Source organism: Mandrillus leucophaeus, unplaced genomic scaffold, assembly GCF_000951045.1.
Source record: "Mandrillus leucophaeus isolate KB7577 unplaced genomic scaffold, Mleu.le_1.0 Scaffold1210, whole genome shotgun sequence".
NCBI lineage: Eukaryota > Metazoa > Chordata > Mammalia > Primates > Cercopithecidae > Mandrillus > Mandrillus leucophaeus.
In genome coordinates this window covers 585,833-601,919 of record NW_012100433.1, presented here as the reverse complement: position 1 = coordinate 601,919, position 16,087 = coordinate 585,833, and the positions used below count along the sequence as shown (strand labels likewise).

Sequence of the window (16,087 nt, the reverse complement as noted above, 5' to 3'; positions counted from 1 at the left end):
TATTTACTTGTCTTCCTGTCTTCTAGAGCATCAGAAGATCATCTAAGGTCAAGCACTAGACTTGTCCTCTAAACAAGTCTAGTTTAGAGGACCAGTTTAGTATAGGCTAAATGTAGCCACTCTCATCCTCCAAGTAAATCAAAGACCTTGGAGAAAGAGCTTAACCTGATGATCTTCCAATCAGTCTTGCAATGTGAAATCTATTATCTTGTCTCTTACTACTTCTGTTGAAATTGTCTACCTGTCCCCAATACATGCATAAACTGGTATGGGGAAAAGTCATGGGACATGATATAGGACAGATGTGGTTGCAATTCTGATTTGGAATTGCTTTGTAAATTTCCACTATGAGATTTGGTTCTCTCATCCATAAGATGGGTACTGAAAATGTCATAGACTTGTTGAGATGGTGCATTCATATAAATGATGTGAAAATGGTAAACCTAGTACCAATTGTGTAAGTTTCTTGAGGGCAGGTCCTGAGCTGTAGACATTTCTGTATCCTTTCAGGGTGAAGCATGGAGCACAGTGAAGAAATACATGAAGGAATGTGATACAAATACAAATGAGGGAATTTGGGTTGTTTCAGTATTCCTTTCTTCCAGTTAAGCTATGTTCTTCCCCCTCTGCCTCCCAGCCATGGGGCTGGGTGAAGAGGATCATCTCCTTTCATTCTCTTAACCAGATTTTCATCTCTCAGTATGAGAGTCTGTTCCCAGTCAAAATCCATAGATGTTGGAGGGTATTTGGTAAAGGTTCAAGAAGTAGAAAACAGCAGAGTTAGAATTCACTAGGGATTTGATGCCCATGCCTTCCCCTGTTTATCTGAGGGCTAATTTAATCCATCTGTAGGAGTGTCTTGGTGTGGTTGTACAAGTTTCTGTCAGTTGAGGTTTACCTGACGTGAGTTTGGAAAAAGGACTTTTATACTATCTGCATAAGCCTATTTATCTTTCCAAGGCTTTTGGACTTTCCACTATTACTCAGGGCTGCACGCCCCACCTGTCTCACTACAGGGCCCCTCTGTGTGCTAGAACTGGGAAAGGGGACAGGCAGTGGGAGCTGAAGGAATGGCTAGGCTGTTTAGAGGAGAAGTTGGGAGATCCCAGATGGGGCCCCTCAAATGTCAGCCTTTTTCCTCTTGATTCCAGTGAGACATCTAGCCCAGTCACAGCTTTTTCAGATAAGGTTTTGTAAGAGGGCTTTCATTTCCTGCCTCGGTGGTAGGAAGAACAGACTATCTTTTCTTCCTGGCTGCAATTACCATCATCATCATTGTCATCATCATCAACACCACTGGCACCACCATCATCATCACCACCACCACCATCATCATCATCAACAGCACCACCAACACTACCACCATCATCTGCACCATCTTCTTTTTGCCATCATCATCATAGCAGCACCACTACCCCACCATCATCAGCAGCATGAAAACACCATCACGAACATCACCACCTCCACCAACATCAATACCATCATCACCACCAGTATCCTCATCCTCATCAGCACAAAATTCTCTATTTAATAAATATTATGCTCTAAGCTCTGGGCTTGGAGCTTTCATCTCATGTAATTCTCACCATAACTATGAGATAGGTACTATTTTTGACTCTGGTTTACACAAGAGGAAACTGGGGCACAGAGAAGTTAAATGACCTGCCCCAAATCGTACACATAGGTAGTGACAGTCAGCAATTAAACCCACATTTATCTGGTTTTAAGGTCTAGGCTTTGAACACCATAATCTCCTTCAAAGTATACCATCCCCTGAAGCTGTAAGTATAAAATAGCTTACTTTTTTGACCGACGGGAAGACCAAAGTTCAGAAAGGTGGAGAGGCCCTTTGAGACAAATGTTGGAGGGGGTAGAGCATCTAAAAGATGAAGGTCCAAGAAGACAGGCCCCAAGCAGAGCCAAAGACATGTGAGAAGGCATCTAAGAGAGCCCCCTCATCCAGAAGCCCAGATCTGACACCTCTCCTGGATGTCTTCTAAGATGAGCCCTTTTCCCCTTAGCTTTTTCCCTTGATTTCTGGGACCTGCTATGAGCAAATCATATCAGTTGTTGTTGTTGTTATTATTATTATTATTATTATTAATTATTTGCTTTTTGTTATCAGCCACCGAGTTTCTACCTTCCTTCCAGGGAGAGCTTTTTAAAAGCCTAGGCTTTTCCCACTTCGTATTCCTAGTGTTTGAAGAGTATCTGCCACTTGGAAGTGCATACTCGATGTTTATTGAATAAGTAAATGAACAATCAAATAAACGAATGTATGAGCGCGTCCATAAATGAATAAAAAAAATCAGTAGATTCTGGCTGCATCTCTTTGACCATGGGCTTCCCCTCCAGTGCACTTAGTTCTCCATCTCTATGTCAGTTAGACTGGATTTAACAGTCACTCAGAACCATTCGGCCTCTGACCTTTAGACACTCGGCAGGGTTTTCCACAAAGCTACCTTCTTTTCACAAATGAATTTTGCATTCTGTGTCAGCATGTGTTGCACATTTTTGAAAGACATGTATGAGGGTTGCCCTTGCAGGATGGAATGCCATGCAATTAGCTAGCTAATTCTGCCACATTCATTATGTGAATTGGGCAATGACAACCTCTTTGAGCCTTAGCTTCTTCATCTGTAACGTGATAATCCTTACCTCACTGGGGGGTGATGGAGACAAAATGAAGTGGCATATATAGAATTGCCTAGCAAACCATGTCTACATATTAGACATAGTCAATAAATGGCAATTTATCTCTCCTTTCCTTAAGTCATTCCCTCCCTCTCTTTCCTCCTCCCATTTTTTTTTTTCAGAAGCTATTATAAAAGCCAAGGTCTCAGCACCTAAAGGAATTATAAGGTTCTGAGGATAGGCAGATGCACTTTCTATTGTGAAACACTCTCAGCATCCCTGGGCAAGGGACGATGTGTGAGCAAATTGGATCTATTTCTTAGGAACTGATGGGAGACAGGCTGCCACCCCAGAATTCTAGATCTCCAGACTGGAATAGTCTGTCTCATCCAAAGGTTGCAAGCCAACAGCTTCTAGGCTACACAAACCACAGAAATGTTTGGTTTGGCATACAAGTGTTTTAAAAAAGTCAAAATTAGTTGCCAAAATTTTTAAAAAAGAAAGATATTTCAAATTTTAAAAACGCCAGGTTTCTTGTACCCAAGAAAAAATGAAAAATTTGGCCACAGGAGGCCCACATTTTCACATTGCTGCACTTGGCTAAGGCTGTCCCCATTTGGAAGCAGAAAAACAACAACCGTGTTTTCCATAGTTTGCCGTAGTCCCCACCATTCCCTGCAGTCTCTCCAGCATTGAACCTGAGGGGCATTTCAACCTCTTATTGAGTTTGTATCATTTTGTTTATTAGATTAGAGGAAGACTTTTCTGTACCTCTAATCACTTTCAAAAGTGCATGTACAGGGAAGGGGACTGAGAAAAAGAAGGCTTAGGACACAAAAAAGGAGGTACATTGTGTTTCTCTTTATAGAAATTGAAAATACACTTATGAAAATGGCTCATGATTTCCAATTCTATGAAGTTTACAAATAAGCAAAACCAATTCTTAGAGATAGGGACCAAGTCTACAAATAAATTTATAATTTAGCAAAACCAATCCATAGTGATAGAGAACAAAACAGCGGTTACCTTGGTGCTGGAGAAATTGCTTGGCATGGGGAGGGAGGACTCCCTGAAGATTTGGACAGGTCCACATCCTAATATGAGTAGTGGTTTCATGAGTGTACACAGGCAAAACAATTTATAATGCCTTACACTTACGATAAGGAAGTAAGTTATAGCTCAATGAAAAAGAAAAGAGGGAGGCTGAGACAGAAGTCTCACTTGAGGACAGGAGTTCAAAATAAGCCTGGGCAACATAGTGAGACCTCATCTCCACTAAAAAAAAAAAAAATTAAAAAATTGAAAAAAGAAAAATAGAAAAGAACTTCAACAGTATCTGTAAAGTTTTTATTTCTTAAGTTAGGTAGTATGTGTATGGGTGTTATATTTTTCTGCAAGTCTTTCTTTCCAAAATATTTACAGTAAATACTACTACTAATATACCTCAGTGTTTATTTGTAATTATTATTATTATTTTCGGAGACGGAGTCTCACTTTGTTGCTCAGGCAAGAACACAGTAGCACAATCTCGACTCACTGCAACCTCCACCTCCCAGGTTCAAGCGATTCTCCTGTCTTAGCTTCCTGAGTAGCTGGGATTACAGGCGTGCGCCACCACGCTTGACTAATTTTTGTATTTTTAGTAGACATGGGGCTTCACCATGTTGGCCAGGCTGGTCTCGAACTCCTGACCTCAGATGATCCACCTGCCTTGGCCTCCCAAAGTGCTTGGATTACAGGCATGAGCCACCGTGCCCGGCTGCCTCAGTATTTAATGTACAAAAGAGTATGTTTGGCCTGCTTCACTCATTTCTCCACCTGCCTGGTTCAGGTGGCATTTCAGTTTGTGACTTCTGAGTGAAGCCTAGCTCTCACTTCACAACTAGGTAAACTGTGGCCTAGAGAAGTGACAGGATTTGCTCCAGGACATACAGCAGGAAGGCGCCAGAGCTTACACTAAAACTTTGGTCACCTGACTCAGCAATCATAAATATTTAGCAACTACCTGCTGTGTGCTAGGCACTGAGGGAGGTACTATGGTAACTAATATGACCATGGTCCTGCCTTCACAAAGCTCACTGTCCTGGTGTCCTCATCATGACCTGTGATCTCAATGTTGACATACCACTCATCTAAGTAGTCCTCATTCTCTTCATTCATGTCAGTATATGTAAAGAACTTAAAATAGAGTCTGTGTTGACTAAGCGTCAGTGGTGGACCACAGCTGGCTTGCATAGGCTCGCAAGAGCCAACTGTGCCTGGATCTTCCCAACTTTGTGCTCAGTGACAGCAACCTGCAAACCTTGAAATCCGCCACGGTAGGAATATTTGTATCGCAGAAGTTGGGAAATGCTACAAATCAGAGTTTAATGTTTGTGGAGAGTCAGCTGTTAACTATTTGCCAGCACATCCCTGGTAAGCCATCAGTAAATGTATTGCCTTTATTACTCTACATTTCATAAACGCTGCAGGGATAGCTGAAGTAAACTATCAGACTGGCCTGGGTCTCTCTTCAACTTCTCTTATGCAAGTAGCTTCCACCTCTGAGATTCCATTACTTCCATTGGAAGCAGGAAGAGACTAATACCCACCTGATAGGGACATATGTGTGTGGTTATGCGTGTGTGGTAGGGGGTGGGGGTGGAAATAAAGGATTGGAAGTGCCTGACCCAGTGCCCGATCACAGCAAGTGCCCTGTAAATGCCAGTTCTTGCCTCTCACTCTCTTACCCTGGGGATAAAAGTGGCAGCAGCTGGAGCACAGCCTCACCCCCAGCTATCTAAATTGCACTGGTGCTCGCGGGCAGACCCCCAGAAAGCAGAGGAGCTATCCAGGGCCTCCTCTGGCCTGGAAATGCCTGCACCAGCAGCTCTATTTCTGTAGCTCTCACCGCACAAGGGGCAGGGGTGCAGCAGAGGCCAACTTTTCTGCCTTATTCCTGGAAATCATCAATCTCTGCCCTTCGCCCTCCTCCCTTTTTCTACCACATTTTTTTCCTCCTGGATAATGAGGCCTCCAGAGACCAGTGGAGGTCTGAACCTCGTTATGGTTCTCTCGGTAGGCCAGCATCAATAAAGGCAGGCAGACCAGGGAACTGGGTGGGGGATGGGGCAGGCAGGCAGCGGGTGGGCAATGGTGGGGAGGGGGGGCAGCTTTCAGGCTTTCAAATCCCTGGATTTATTTCACAGTGAATTATAACTGAACTCTTTAGTGCCCAGGGCTCACAGAGGGAAGGGTGGGAATTTGCCCAGGGGGTAGGAAAAAGGTCTTAAGTGGGAGGCTGGGCCAGGCCAAGAAGATCTCTGATACTGGGGTGAGAGGGAGGTCTCCTATGTCTGTTCTGTGTATGAGTCAAACTCACCTGCTTTCGGGTATGTGGGAGTTAGGGTGGGAAAAGGAAGGAGAGCTGGTAGTATTGAAGGAACTGCCAATCACAAGTCCAGTTTGTCATTCCAGTTGTGCTGCCTGTGTAGACCAGCCGCCTTCCTCTGTAGGCCTCAGTTTCCCTATCTGTACAATGAGGAGCCTGTTCTGGATTATCTCCAGCTGCCTTGAGATTCTGACATGTGGGCTCCCTGCATGCCTGGGTATGTGAGCATATCAGGACGCAATGGGGCATTCAGGGGAATCTGTGCAGGAATTCTGGTTCAGGAATGGTGGAGGAAACAGATGACAGAGCTTGAGGTTTGGGAAACAGGGCTATCTTGTGGATATGGAGAGAGTCAGAGACAGAGAGAGAGAGAAACAGAGGGGATGATGGAAAGGAGAGTGTGGGAGGGAGGAAGACAGAACAAGGGGAAAGGTATATCAGAAGAGGCAGGAGAGAAAAACAGAGTGGAAAAACAGAGATAGGAAAAAAATTAGAGAGAGTAAGATGGAGACAGGAAAAGAGACAGCAGAAGAGAAAGAGGAAGCAAAAAGGAGGGGAGGAGTATGCCGGGGCACACAGAAGAGTGGAGGAGGTCTGGCCAGGTCTATACGCCCAGAGTGCTGAGTAAGCCCTGGCAATTGTGCCCTCAGCGCATTTGAGAAACAGTACACCCAGTATCAGGTTCTGCCCAGCTATCCAGAGCGTGATCTGTAGCAGGCAGGCAGATGGCAGCTCCCTGGTTCCGTGGCCTCTCAGCACCCCAGGCAGACGGTGGAGAGACATGGAGCTAAACCTCACCCATGCCCCAACCCCAGTCTCCTTCTTTCAGTTTCTCCAGGGTGAAGAGCCAGTGCCCAGAGTGACACATGAGGCCTGGACCTGTGATGTCCTGGGAGACAAAAGCAGGGCCTACATCAGCTCCAGGGGCCCCAGTTGATTGGGTGACACAAAGGCGAGTGGGAACAGCCAATCTCAAAGTCAAACCGACACTGCCCCAAGGTGGGGGCCTCTGTAGTCATCTGGCTGGGGGCATGCCGGCCTGGCACTGTGGGAAACACACAGGGCTCAGACTCAGGTTTGGGTTCAAGCCTTGGTTCAGGGCCCATCACCTCACTTCTGATATTTCAGTGTCCACAACTAGAAAATGCAAACAATGACCCCTCTTTCATACAACTGTACTGAGGCTGAAATGCAGTCTTCATGCTAAGCACTGGACACATGAACATGGCAGGTTCTCCACAAACAACCGATAATACTAGTCTGCTAGACACCTATTAATTGCTTTCCCTGAAACAGGTAAAGCTTGGAGAAAGACACCAGAAACCTAGGCTATGTAAAGTGGAAGGCTACATAGGAGGGCACCAGAGAAGCCACACAACACCATCCTTATGAGTATGGACTTTCCAGCCAGACAGACTCAGGTCTGAAACCCGGCTCTATGCTCCCTACCTCTGTTATTGGTGCCTCAGTTTATTCCTAGGCTGACATCAGCATTTAGTGGGACAGTAAATAAAAGGCCCTTCACGTAGGACCTGACAGAGAGAAAGTATTAAATAATTAAAGACTATAGAGAAATGATTGTAAGTCTCCTCCCCACTCTACCCCACCTCCCCCCAACACACACCCACAGGGCAGGTGTGATGATTAAATGAGATAATATATGTGAAAGAATGAACTCAGGCCCGGGACATAGCAAGTGGTTAACAGTATCATTTTCCTCCCCCTTAGCTGCAGGTGGGTAGATGTCCCTGGTCACTCACCTCCACCCGTGTGGGGTTCAGCCAGTGGGGGATGTCACGCACGGTCACGTTCATTGGCAGGATGATGGACTCGCTGTTGTGGTCCAGGCACGAGGTGGCACACTCCGACCCTGAGGGAAGCACAGCATGAGGCAGCGGCTCAGGCCCCAGACCCTCGACAGCTGCAAACTGTCCTCCTGCAGAGTGGGGCCTGCCACTTCCTGGTCCCCAGTGGACTCAGCTACCCAACCTCAAGGCAGAGGGAAGGAGAAGGCTCCTCAGGCAGGGCCACCTCTGGTCTCCCTGACTCCATTCACATGCCTCCCATTTGGCTGGTTCCTGCTGCCACCCTCATTGGCCCTGACCCTAGTTTGATCAAGCTCCTCCTCTGCTCAAACATCTTTCCAAGGCTCCCCACATCCAGAACAAAATACAGCCCCCTTTGCTAGGCGCTCAGTGCCTCCTGCAGTCTGGTCAATCTTCTCTCTCACTGACTACCTTCACTTTCTGGTTGGTTCAACTGGACTGAACTACACTTGGTTTTCCATCTGAGTCCCACAATTCTCAGCCTCTGTCCTTCTTCTCTTGTTTATCCCATATCCTGAAATGTCCCCCAATCTGCCTTACCATAACCAAATTCTATCCATTATTCATGGGCCAGTTCAATTCTTCTAAGAAGTTTGCCCTGATTTTCACAACTGAGTGAGAGTACTCCATCATTAGATGTGCCTGATTCATCTCGGAGTTTAACCCGGTGTCTGACACCCAGGGAGAGCTCAGAGCACTGGCTGAGTGAATGATGAGCACATAAATTCAATACCAGCTTCTCTTTCCCCAGGATTTCATCCCTGCCCTTCCCTGTGCCTTAAAGACCCTTCCCACTCTAACAAGTGCATTTTTAATGATCCCACAGACCTCAATCGCATGCCACTTGCTCAGAGAAGACCTCCATGGTTTCCTGACAGGCCAAGCCCCTCATAGGTGCCCATGACAGAATTGTCATGTGACCATTTCCTGTTTGCTTGGTGAATGTGATGTCAATAGCTCTCTTCCCTGCTGGACTATAATTCTATAGGGCCAGTACTACCCATGGTCCCCATTCTATGTCCAGAGCTTGGCACTATGCATGGCAGATTATAGGCACTCAATAAGTATATGTGAAATGAGTGTAAGAGACAGTGAATGAATAAATACATCAATGGATCAGAAAATGAATGAATTAATGGATAAATGAATGGCATGATGACTGACAGATGAATATGCATTTAGGTATCTTATAAAGGAGGAAGTAAGTACATAAATGGATAAGTGAATGAGTAAATTATGAATTAAATGGATAAAGGAATTTTTAAAAAATCAGATAATGAGTCAAAGAAGGGGTAAATGACTAACAGAGAGAGGGCTACTACATAGAAGCCCTTGGTCCAGGAACTTTTGCGTGAAGACAGTTGACTTCCAGACTGTGGGTTGGCAAGTTGACTCTAATTCAACTCATTCATTCTCTACCCTGACCTCACACATCCTGCGGTCATCTGAAAAATCAAGCCTAGTCCATGGAAAGTACTCAGTACCCCAAAGAGGCATTTATTCATGTGGGCAAAGAAACAACCGGTCAGAATCCGACTAGGCCTGAAGGAGGCCATTTCTCTGTCAGTATCAAAACCACACTCCAAACACTAGAAGCAAGTCACCTCTTTTCTTTAAATATCCTATTCTATTAGCTATTTTAAAGGCCCCCCCTTCCAAATACACATATGTATGTATTAGCCATTTTAGAAGCCCCCTTCCAAATATACATATATACGTAGAATATATATGTGTGTGTGTGTGTGTGTATATATGATGTAAAAAAGAAATCAGGTAATGAGTCCATGAAAAGCTGAATGACTAACATGGCATGCACAAACAGATATGTATATACATACACACATAAACATGCAATATACATAGAGGCATGTATACATGTATATGTATATGTATATATATACAATCTATCCAGTGCCCTTCCTGTTGCCATCTTATCATCCTTTGTAGTCTAAGAGGCTCACAAATCTAAAGAAAGAGCAAGGATGGAGTGGCAGAGGCAGGACCATGTTTAAAAGCCCTTCACTTTTTAAATTTGTATTTATTTTTACTTTTTTTTTAAAATTATGAGAGTCTCACTCTGTCACCCAGGCTGGAGTGCAGTGGTACGATCTCGGCTCACTGCAACCTCCGCCTCCTGGGTTCAAACGATTCTCCTGCCTCGGCCTCCTGAGTAGAAGCCCTTCACTTCAAACACAGGGACACTGAGCCTGACTAGGGGCAATTCCTGGCCCCACCCAGTGATTTTCCTATGTTACCTGATTTCCCTGCAAATCCAGCCTGTTTCAGTCATGACACCCGTTTCACAGGCTGGAGAGCCAAAAGGCACAAAGCTCAGGGCACAAAGCTGTTGAGGAGAGAGCCACATCTCTAATTCCAGGCCCCACAATCGATACAATGCAGCCACACAGAGAGAGGAGAGAAGGAGGCAGCCATCGAAGCAGAAGAGATGGTGAGGGGCCAGAGAGACAAGAAATGGGGACAACACAAGCAGACAAAAACGATGAGTGATGAGAATAAGGAGCAAAGATCCCTAAGCAGTCAGAGGAACTGCTTATGGGGTATGCTTTATCGTGAGACCAGTTCTAAAGGAGTTTTTAGGTAGCAAAGATGAGACAAGGCTGTGATAATAAAATTCTTTTGAAAAAAAAAATGCAGCCTCTGAGAAATAGACAAAGGCTATCTTATCCCAAGAGAGGAAAAAAATATAAAATTTAAAAAAACCCAAAAAACCCGTGGTCAAAACAGGAGACACTTGCTGTCCAATGCAGCAGTCGTGTCTTAATTTCTCTTTCTCTGCGTCTCCCTCTCCTAGGCTCCCCTCCCCCATGCCAGCTCTGGGGCTTTAGGACCAGGCTGCTGTGTTGTGATATATGAGCCATAATTGGCATCCTTACAGAGTGGTGATCTCACCAGGCCTCTGCGTCTCCTTCCCGGGAGGCGCAGGGAGGGTGGCAGCCCTGGTGGCAGCAGCAGCAACTTTCTGAGGGCTCATAACTGCCACAGAAGCCTCCCCAGGTGGCCTGGGGGAGGCACGCAGGGGGAGCTGGTCTGGGTGACTCCAGAAGGTGCCCTCCAGCCCCTAAGCCCGACACATATCTCACCCCTGCTTATAAGGCCAGTGATCAAATCCCTCTCCTTGGCAAAGTGGATTCTCCCCAGGGAAGGGCTAAGCCTGGGAGGTGGAAGTCAGGGGCATTTGAAGGAAAGCGAGGATACAGCTGGGGCTGAGGAGTGGACGAGCAACAACTGCTCTCCTGCCTTGCTTCTCACTCTCATCCTCAGCCTTCCTGTCTCCCTGTGTGGCTTTTTCTCTCTGCTCTCCTCCAGTGTCCCTATGCACTCATCATCTGCCCTGGATTATCACGTTCATAAGATGGACATCTGGGCGCCAGCCGTGGGGACTTGGGGTACAGGAAAGGGGAGTTAATTCAGGTTGCAATATCACATAGATTTTTTCCCCTTTCTGCTTTGACCATGAAAATACTAAGTAGGTAAATACCACCCTCCCACCCCTTCCCCTTTTTCTCCACTGTTCTGATGGAGAGAAGAGAGCCAGGTATTGTACTCATTTGCATACAGTTGAGACATGTGAATAAAATGTGTAAATGCGTCTGTGAGATTTGTTTGCCTTTTGTTCATCTTTCTGTGTGTTTGACATGTTTTGGGACATAAAATGTGTTTGCGTTTGTTGAAGTATGAGATTTGTATGTACTGCATGTGAGTGCTATGTATAGGTTTATGTGCTACCTGTGTATGTATGTGTTTGTGTGAGTGATGCATTTGTGTGGTATTTGGCTGATGTGTAGGTGTTAGGCATGAACTTACTATATGATGTATGTGTTTGGGGCTGTTTGGTTATGAAACATTTCAGCATGTGGCATGTGTTTATGTATGAACATGTGAATGTATTTGAATGTGTCAGTGGGTATAGATATGCAGTAAATTTGTTTCTGTAGTTTTTCCCTAAAGGTCACTTAATTAGGCTTTTTCTCACAGGGCCACTCAATGCCAGTTAAGAGTATGAATGAATATTCACTTGCATATTATGATTGAGCTGGAGGTTGGGACCCCCTCACAGACGTACACACCTATCAGGACCACGCACACCTATCAGGAATGATGGAAAGGAGAAAGAAAGTGTTGGCCTTGGGATGGTGCAGCCCATGCTGCTCACCACGGCAACATGTGTTGCCCCACCTTCTAGAATGCCTATATTAGCAGGTCCTATAAGATCCCATCTCTCTGCAACCCTCCTGGTCAGCATTACAAGATGCTGTATAAGAACTTACACACAAGATGAATTGGTGGCTGTATAAGATCTTAAAGTACCTTCCAAACCATCAGTGAGAGCAATCATGTGCTTTGGTGTTTTCTGACCCATGCAGGAGCCAGTGTCTTGGGCTAAATGCAAGAGTGCTGATTCCCACTGTAAGTTAAGGTGAAGAACTTCTACTATCTGAGTGCATGTGTTTTCATCTTCAAAAAGGGACGGACAGTCCCCATGAACTTTCCCTCTCCAACCACAGGCCTTGCTTCTGGACACGCAGTGATAACTCTCTGTTTGCTGGATGAAAATCATGTTGGGTCTCTGCACATTCAGATAACCTTCTACAGCAGACATTCCTGGCGATTGCTCCATAAATCATATTGGCCAGGAGAAAGGACATTCAGTTCCCTAGGCTTTTCATCATGGTCAATTAGGGAATCAGCCCAAAAGGTCTGCATCACTGCCCTTAAATGAGGTCACACTCCTTGCACTCTGAGTACCCTGGAAAGCTGTGGTGCTTGTGATTAACGCATCCGTCCAGATACCTGGTTTCAACGAGGCAAATCCCTGGCATACATTCCCAGCTTGTCTCTCCTCACTGTGTGTATTTCTTGAGCTGGCCTGTCACCATACAAAGAGTATTTTGAAAATGCAGTTTATGCTCATCTTGGATGCAGCTGAGATGCCACAGAAAAAAGTCAGGCTTTGGAATGGGATGGGTCTCAGGATTTGGGAGCATGTTCCATTATCCCCTCAAGTTTTGATGCCCTCATCTACTAAAGGTTATTGCGAGAATAAGATATAATGCCTTTCAAGTGCTTGACGAAGGGCCTGAACTATATCAGGTACTCATGAATGTTTAGTATGATGCAAATTTTAAAATTAATAATAAAAGCAGCGGTACTAGACTACTATTGCTTCCCTAAATGTGATGTGTGCTTTCATAACTCCTGCTCCTCAGTCACAGAGTTTCTTCTGCCTGCAATAGCATTTCTTCCCCGACAAGCTTTTTTAAATCCCCACGTAAGCATCCCTTCCTCTGGGAGTCTTCTGTGTTCCCCCCCTCCCCAGGCACCTGACAGCTTTTCTGTATTCTGGTGTAACTGTTTACACTCACCCACCACTGGGTCATCATATCCCTGTCCCTGATTCTCTTCTTGGGAGGGCATGGTCTACACTCATTCATCTCTCTTTCCATAGTGCCTATGCAGGAACTCATGTGACCAGGGTGTTCAATGACCCACCCAGGCTTTAGCCCTGAATTGCTGGAAGGAATTTCCCCTCCTACTGCTCCCCTCTTGGGCCCACCATACCTATGGCATAGCCATCAGGGCACTGCAGTTTGAGGTTGCTGTTGAGCTGGTTTGGGACCGAGCACTGGCCTTGCATCTCCTGGCAGACATGGAAGGAGCCACTCCAGGTGCCGTCTTTCCGGCAATGAATGATGTTGCTTCCACGTCCCTGAACAACAGAGAAACACAGTCAGGACCAAGAGAGACACCAGCCCCAATTGAATAAGCTATTCAGAATAAAACAGAAAACAATTTTTCATCTCTCCAGAGCTCTGAAGTGTTCCAAAACAATTTCTTAACAATGGTTGAAACTCAACCACCCTGAAAAGGATGTATTGTTAGTGTGTTTCCATTTTATATATTGGAAAACTGAGGACTCAGACCGGGAAGAAACTTGCTCAAGATCTTCCAGAATGCCAGTCCAAGCTTAGTAGTCTTTCAGAAATTTCAATCAGAGCCAATTATAGTTTTGATTTGTGTGTGAGAGTTTTTTTTTAATTGCGAGGGTAGGAGCCCATCAGCTCCCTGACTGACACAGAGAGTAAGTGCATGGGTTAATGAGGAGCACTAAAGTTTGCTTCCTCTTAAATAGTGAGAAAGTATCCTATGTCAGGGCTCTGTCATATGTTGACTAAGTAATCTGAGTCTAGTTGAGAAGCTTTTTCTTCCAAGACATTTCTTTTCCTTTCCTGATCTTCTCTTTCTTTCATTCCATTCCATTCTATTCCATTCCATTCCATTCCATTCCAACAATAATGGCATGAAGAGGGTGATATGGGGGTATTTATATCTGTGCTTTCCTCCCAATTCTTTAAAACAGGGAACTACAGTTTCTCGATCTTCTGCAAAGCATTAGGCAAATGCAGCTTGAAGACATAATCCCTTCTTGAAGTCCCCTTCCAACTTCCGAATTTCAGAAAGTTAATTCAAGTAAGATTCTTAGTGTCCAATCTGTGCCCAGCTCTGTGGGGTGCAGAAGTGAAGACAGCCAGTGCCCGCCTCTGCGGGCTAGTGGGAATGGCAGTCATGTGAGCCACCAGCCATGTCACTGTGACTGTGCTCAGTGAGGCAGATTAAATATTATACCAGTGCTGTGAGTACACAAGGAAGAGTAACTGGTTATGAGGGGACAATCAGGGAAGGCCACTTAGAGGAAATGATATATGGAAAGGGATTTTCAAGGATGCATGGAATTGCAGGCAGAAAAGGAACAGAAGACACTCCCGGAAGATGGAAGGGCATGTGCAAACAATGAAAAACATGGTGCATGTTGGAGGGCCTGGTGTGGTTCTAATTGTATGATTCAAGGCATGAAGAAGGGGAAGATGAGCTGGTAACACAGATAAAGTGTGGAGCCTTAAATGCCAATGTAAGTAGTTTAGACTCTACGAAAAAGAAATGGAGAATCACAGGTGGTTTCTGTGCAGGGGACCCACATTCTGAAGGATCTAAGAACAAGCTATATATTCTCTACCCCTTTCAGGCTTATAATAAGATGAGAAACTTGACATGAGGCCAGAGGAGCTGGCTGTGCTCCACCAATGCAAAAATTTATGCAATGGCTTCCTGTGACCTTCAGCTTCCATGCAAACTCCTGTGCTGGCTCCAGAACCCTCCCAGCCTTAATTCTGCCTAATTCTCTAGTTTCTTGCTCTCCAGAGCACCACCACCAACCTTGAACTTCAGTTTAAATTGCCTGCATTCGTGAAGGCATCATATGTTGTGCTTTCATGCTCACTGCTCCTTCCGTCTGCTATGTTTCCTACCCACCCGCCTTGTCTACCTTGCAAACACCTTATCTGGCACAACCCATCCTGCTCTCGTGCCACCTCAATTCTGCATGGGGCACTACCTAAATGTCTCTGATAAGACATTACCTATTTGTTTATCATCGGTTTTGCAACAAGACAATGAGCTCCTCAAGCTCCAGGCCGGTGTCCTATTCAACCTTGTATCCTCAGGGTCTTCCACAATGCCTAACAGGTCCAGGCCACTCAGTGCATTCATTCATCACTTAATAGACATTTTTGTTCATTCAAGAATTGTTTGTTTAATTCTTGTTTGTTCATAACAAGAATTGGTGGAGAGTGATAGAATGTATTTCTTTAAGAAATAAGAAAATAAATGAATGCGTGGATGAGGAAATAAATGTACAAGTGAGTAAATGAAGAAATGAATGAATGAGGGAATAAATTATGAATGAATGCATGAGAAAATGAATAAACTCCTTAAAAGACCTGATGTAAGCTGAGGCTCCCCTATGTGAGAAAACAGCTGCAAAGATACAGGATTGGAAGAGAAAGGGGCCCCTTTCCAGGCCTCTCCTGTGCCGGCAGAAGGAGGGTGCAATTGCAATGGAAACCTCTCTGGCCTTGGGAGAAGGGTGGCCCATCTTGAGCATGCAGCTGCAAGGCGGCTTGCAGAGTTCACTCCCAGAGGTTCTGTAGGGGCTCATGGCAAAGTTACGCAGCTTCATGTGGCTTCAAAGAACCCAGACTCTCCCTCTCAGAGCCCCAGGCTCTAGGCCCCATGATTCTCCTGGGCCCTCTGGGGAGTAGGAAATTGACCCCAATTTCCTGGAGCCTTGGCCTGGGCCTGTGATGCATTTGGCTTCCAGCCCCTGAAGGTCTGCAGATCTCAGCACTACTTGGGCCAGGGCTGGCTGGAGAGCTTAGTTTGTAACAGAGAATGTATTAGA

General features: G+C 45.3%; 1 protein-coding gene across 1 annotated transcript in view; it reads right to left on the bottom strand.

Annotated features, from left to right (window-relative positions):
- The window catches only part of PAPPA (pregnancy-associated plasma protein A, pappalysin 1), a 213,468-nt gene that overhangs the window by 22,915 nt on the left and 174,466 nt on the right, over window positions 1-16,087 (bottom strand). Inside the window, exons 16-17 of the mRNA XM_011971313.1 lie at window positions 13,411-13,558; window positions 7,765-7,874 (exon numbers count right to left, since the gene is read on the bottom strand). Coding sequence (XP_011826703.1) covers window positions 7,765-7,874; window positions 13,411-13,558 — 258 coding nt within the window. The remainder of the gene's footprint in view (window positions 1-7,764; window positions 7,875-13,410; window positions 13,559-16,087) is intronic.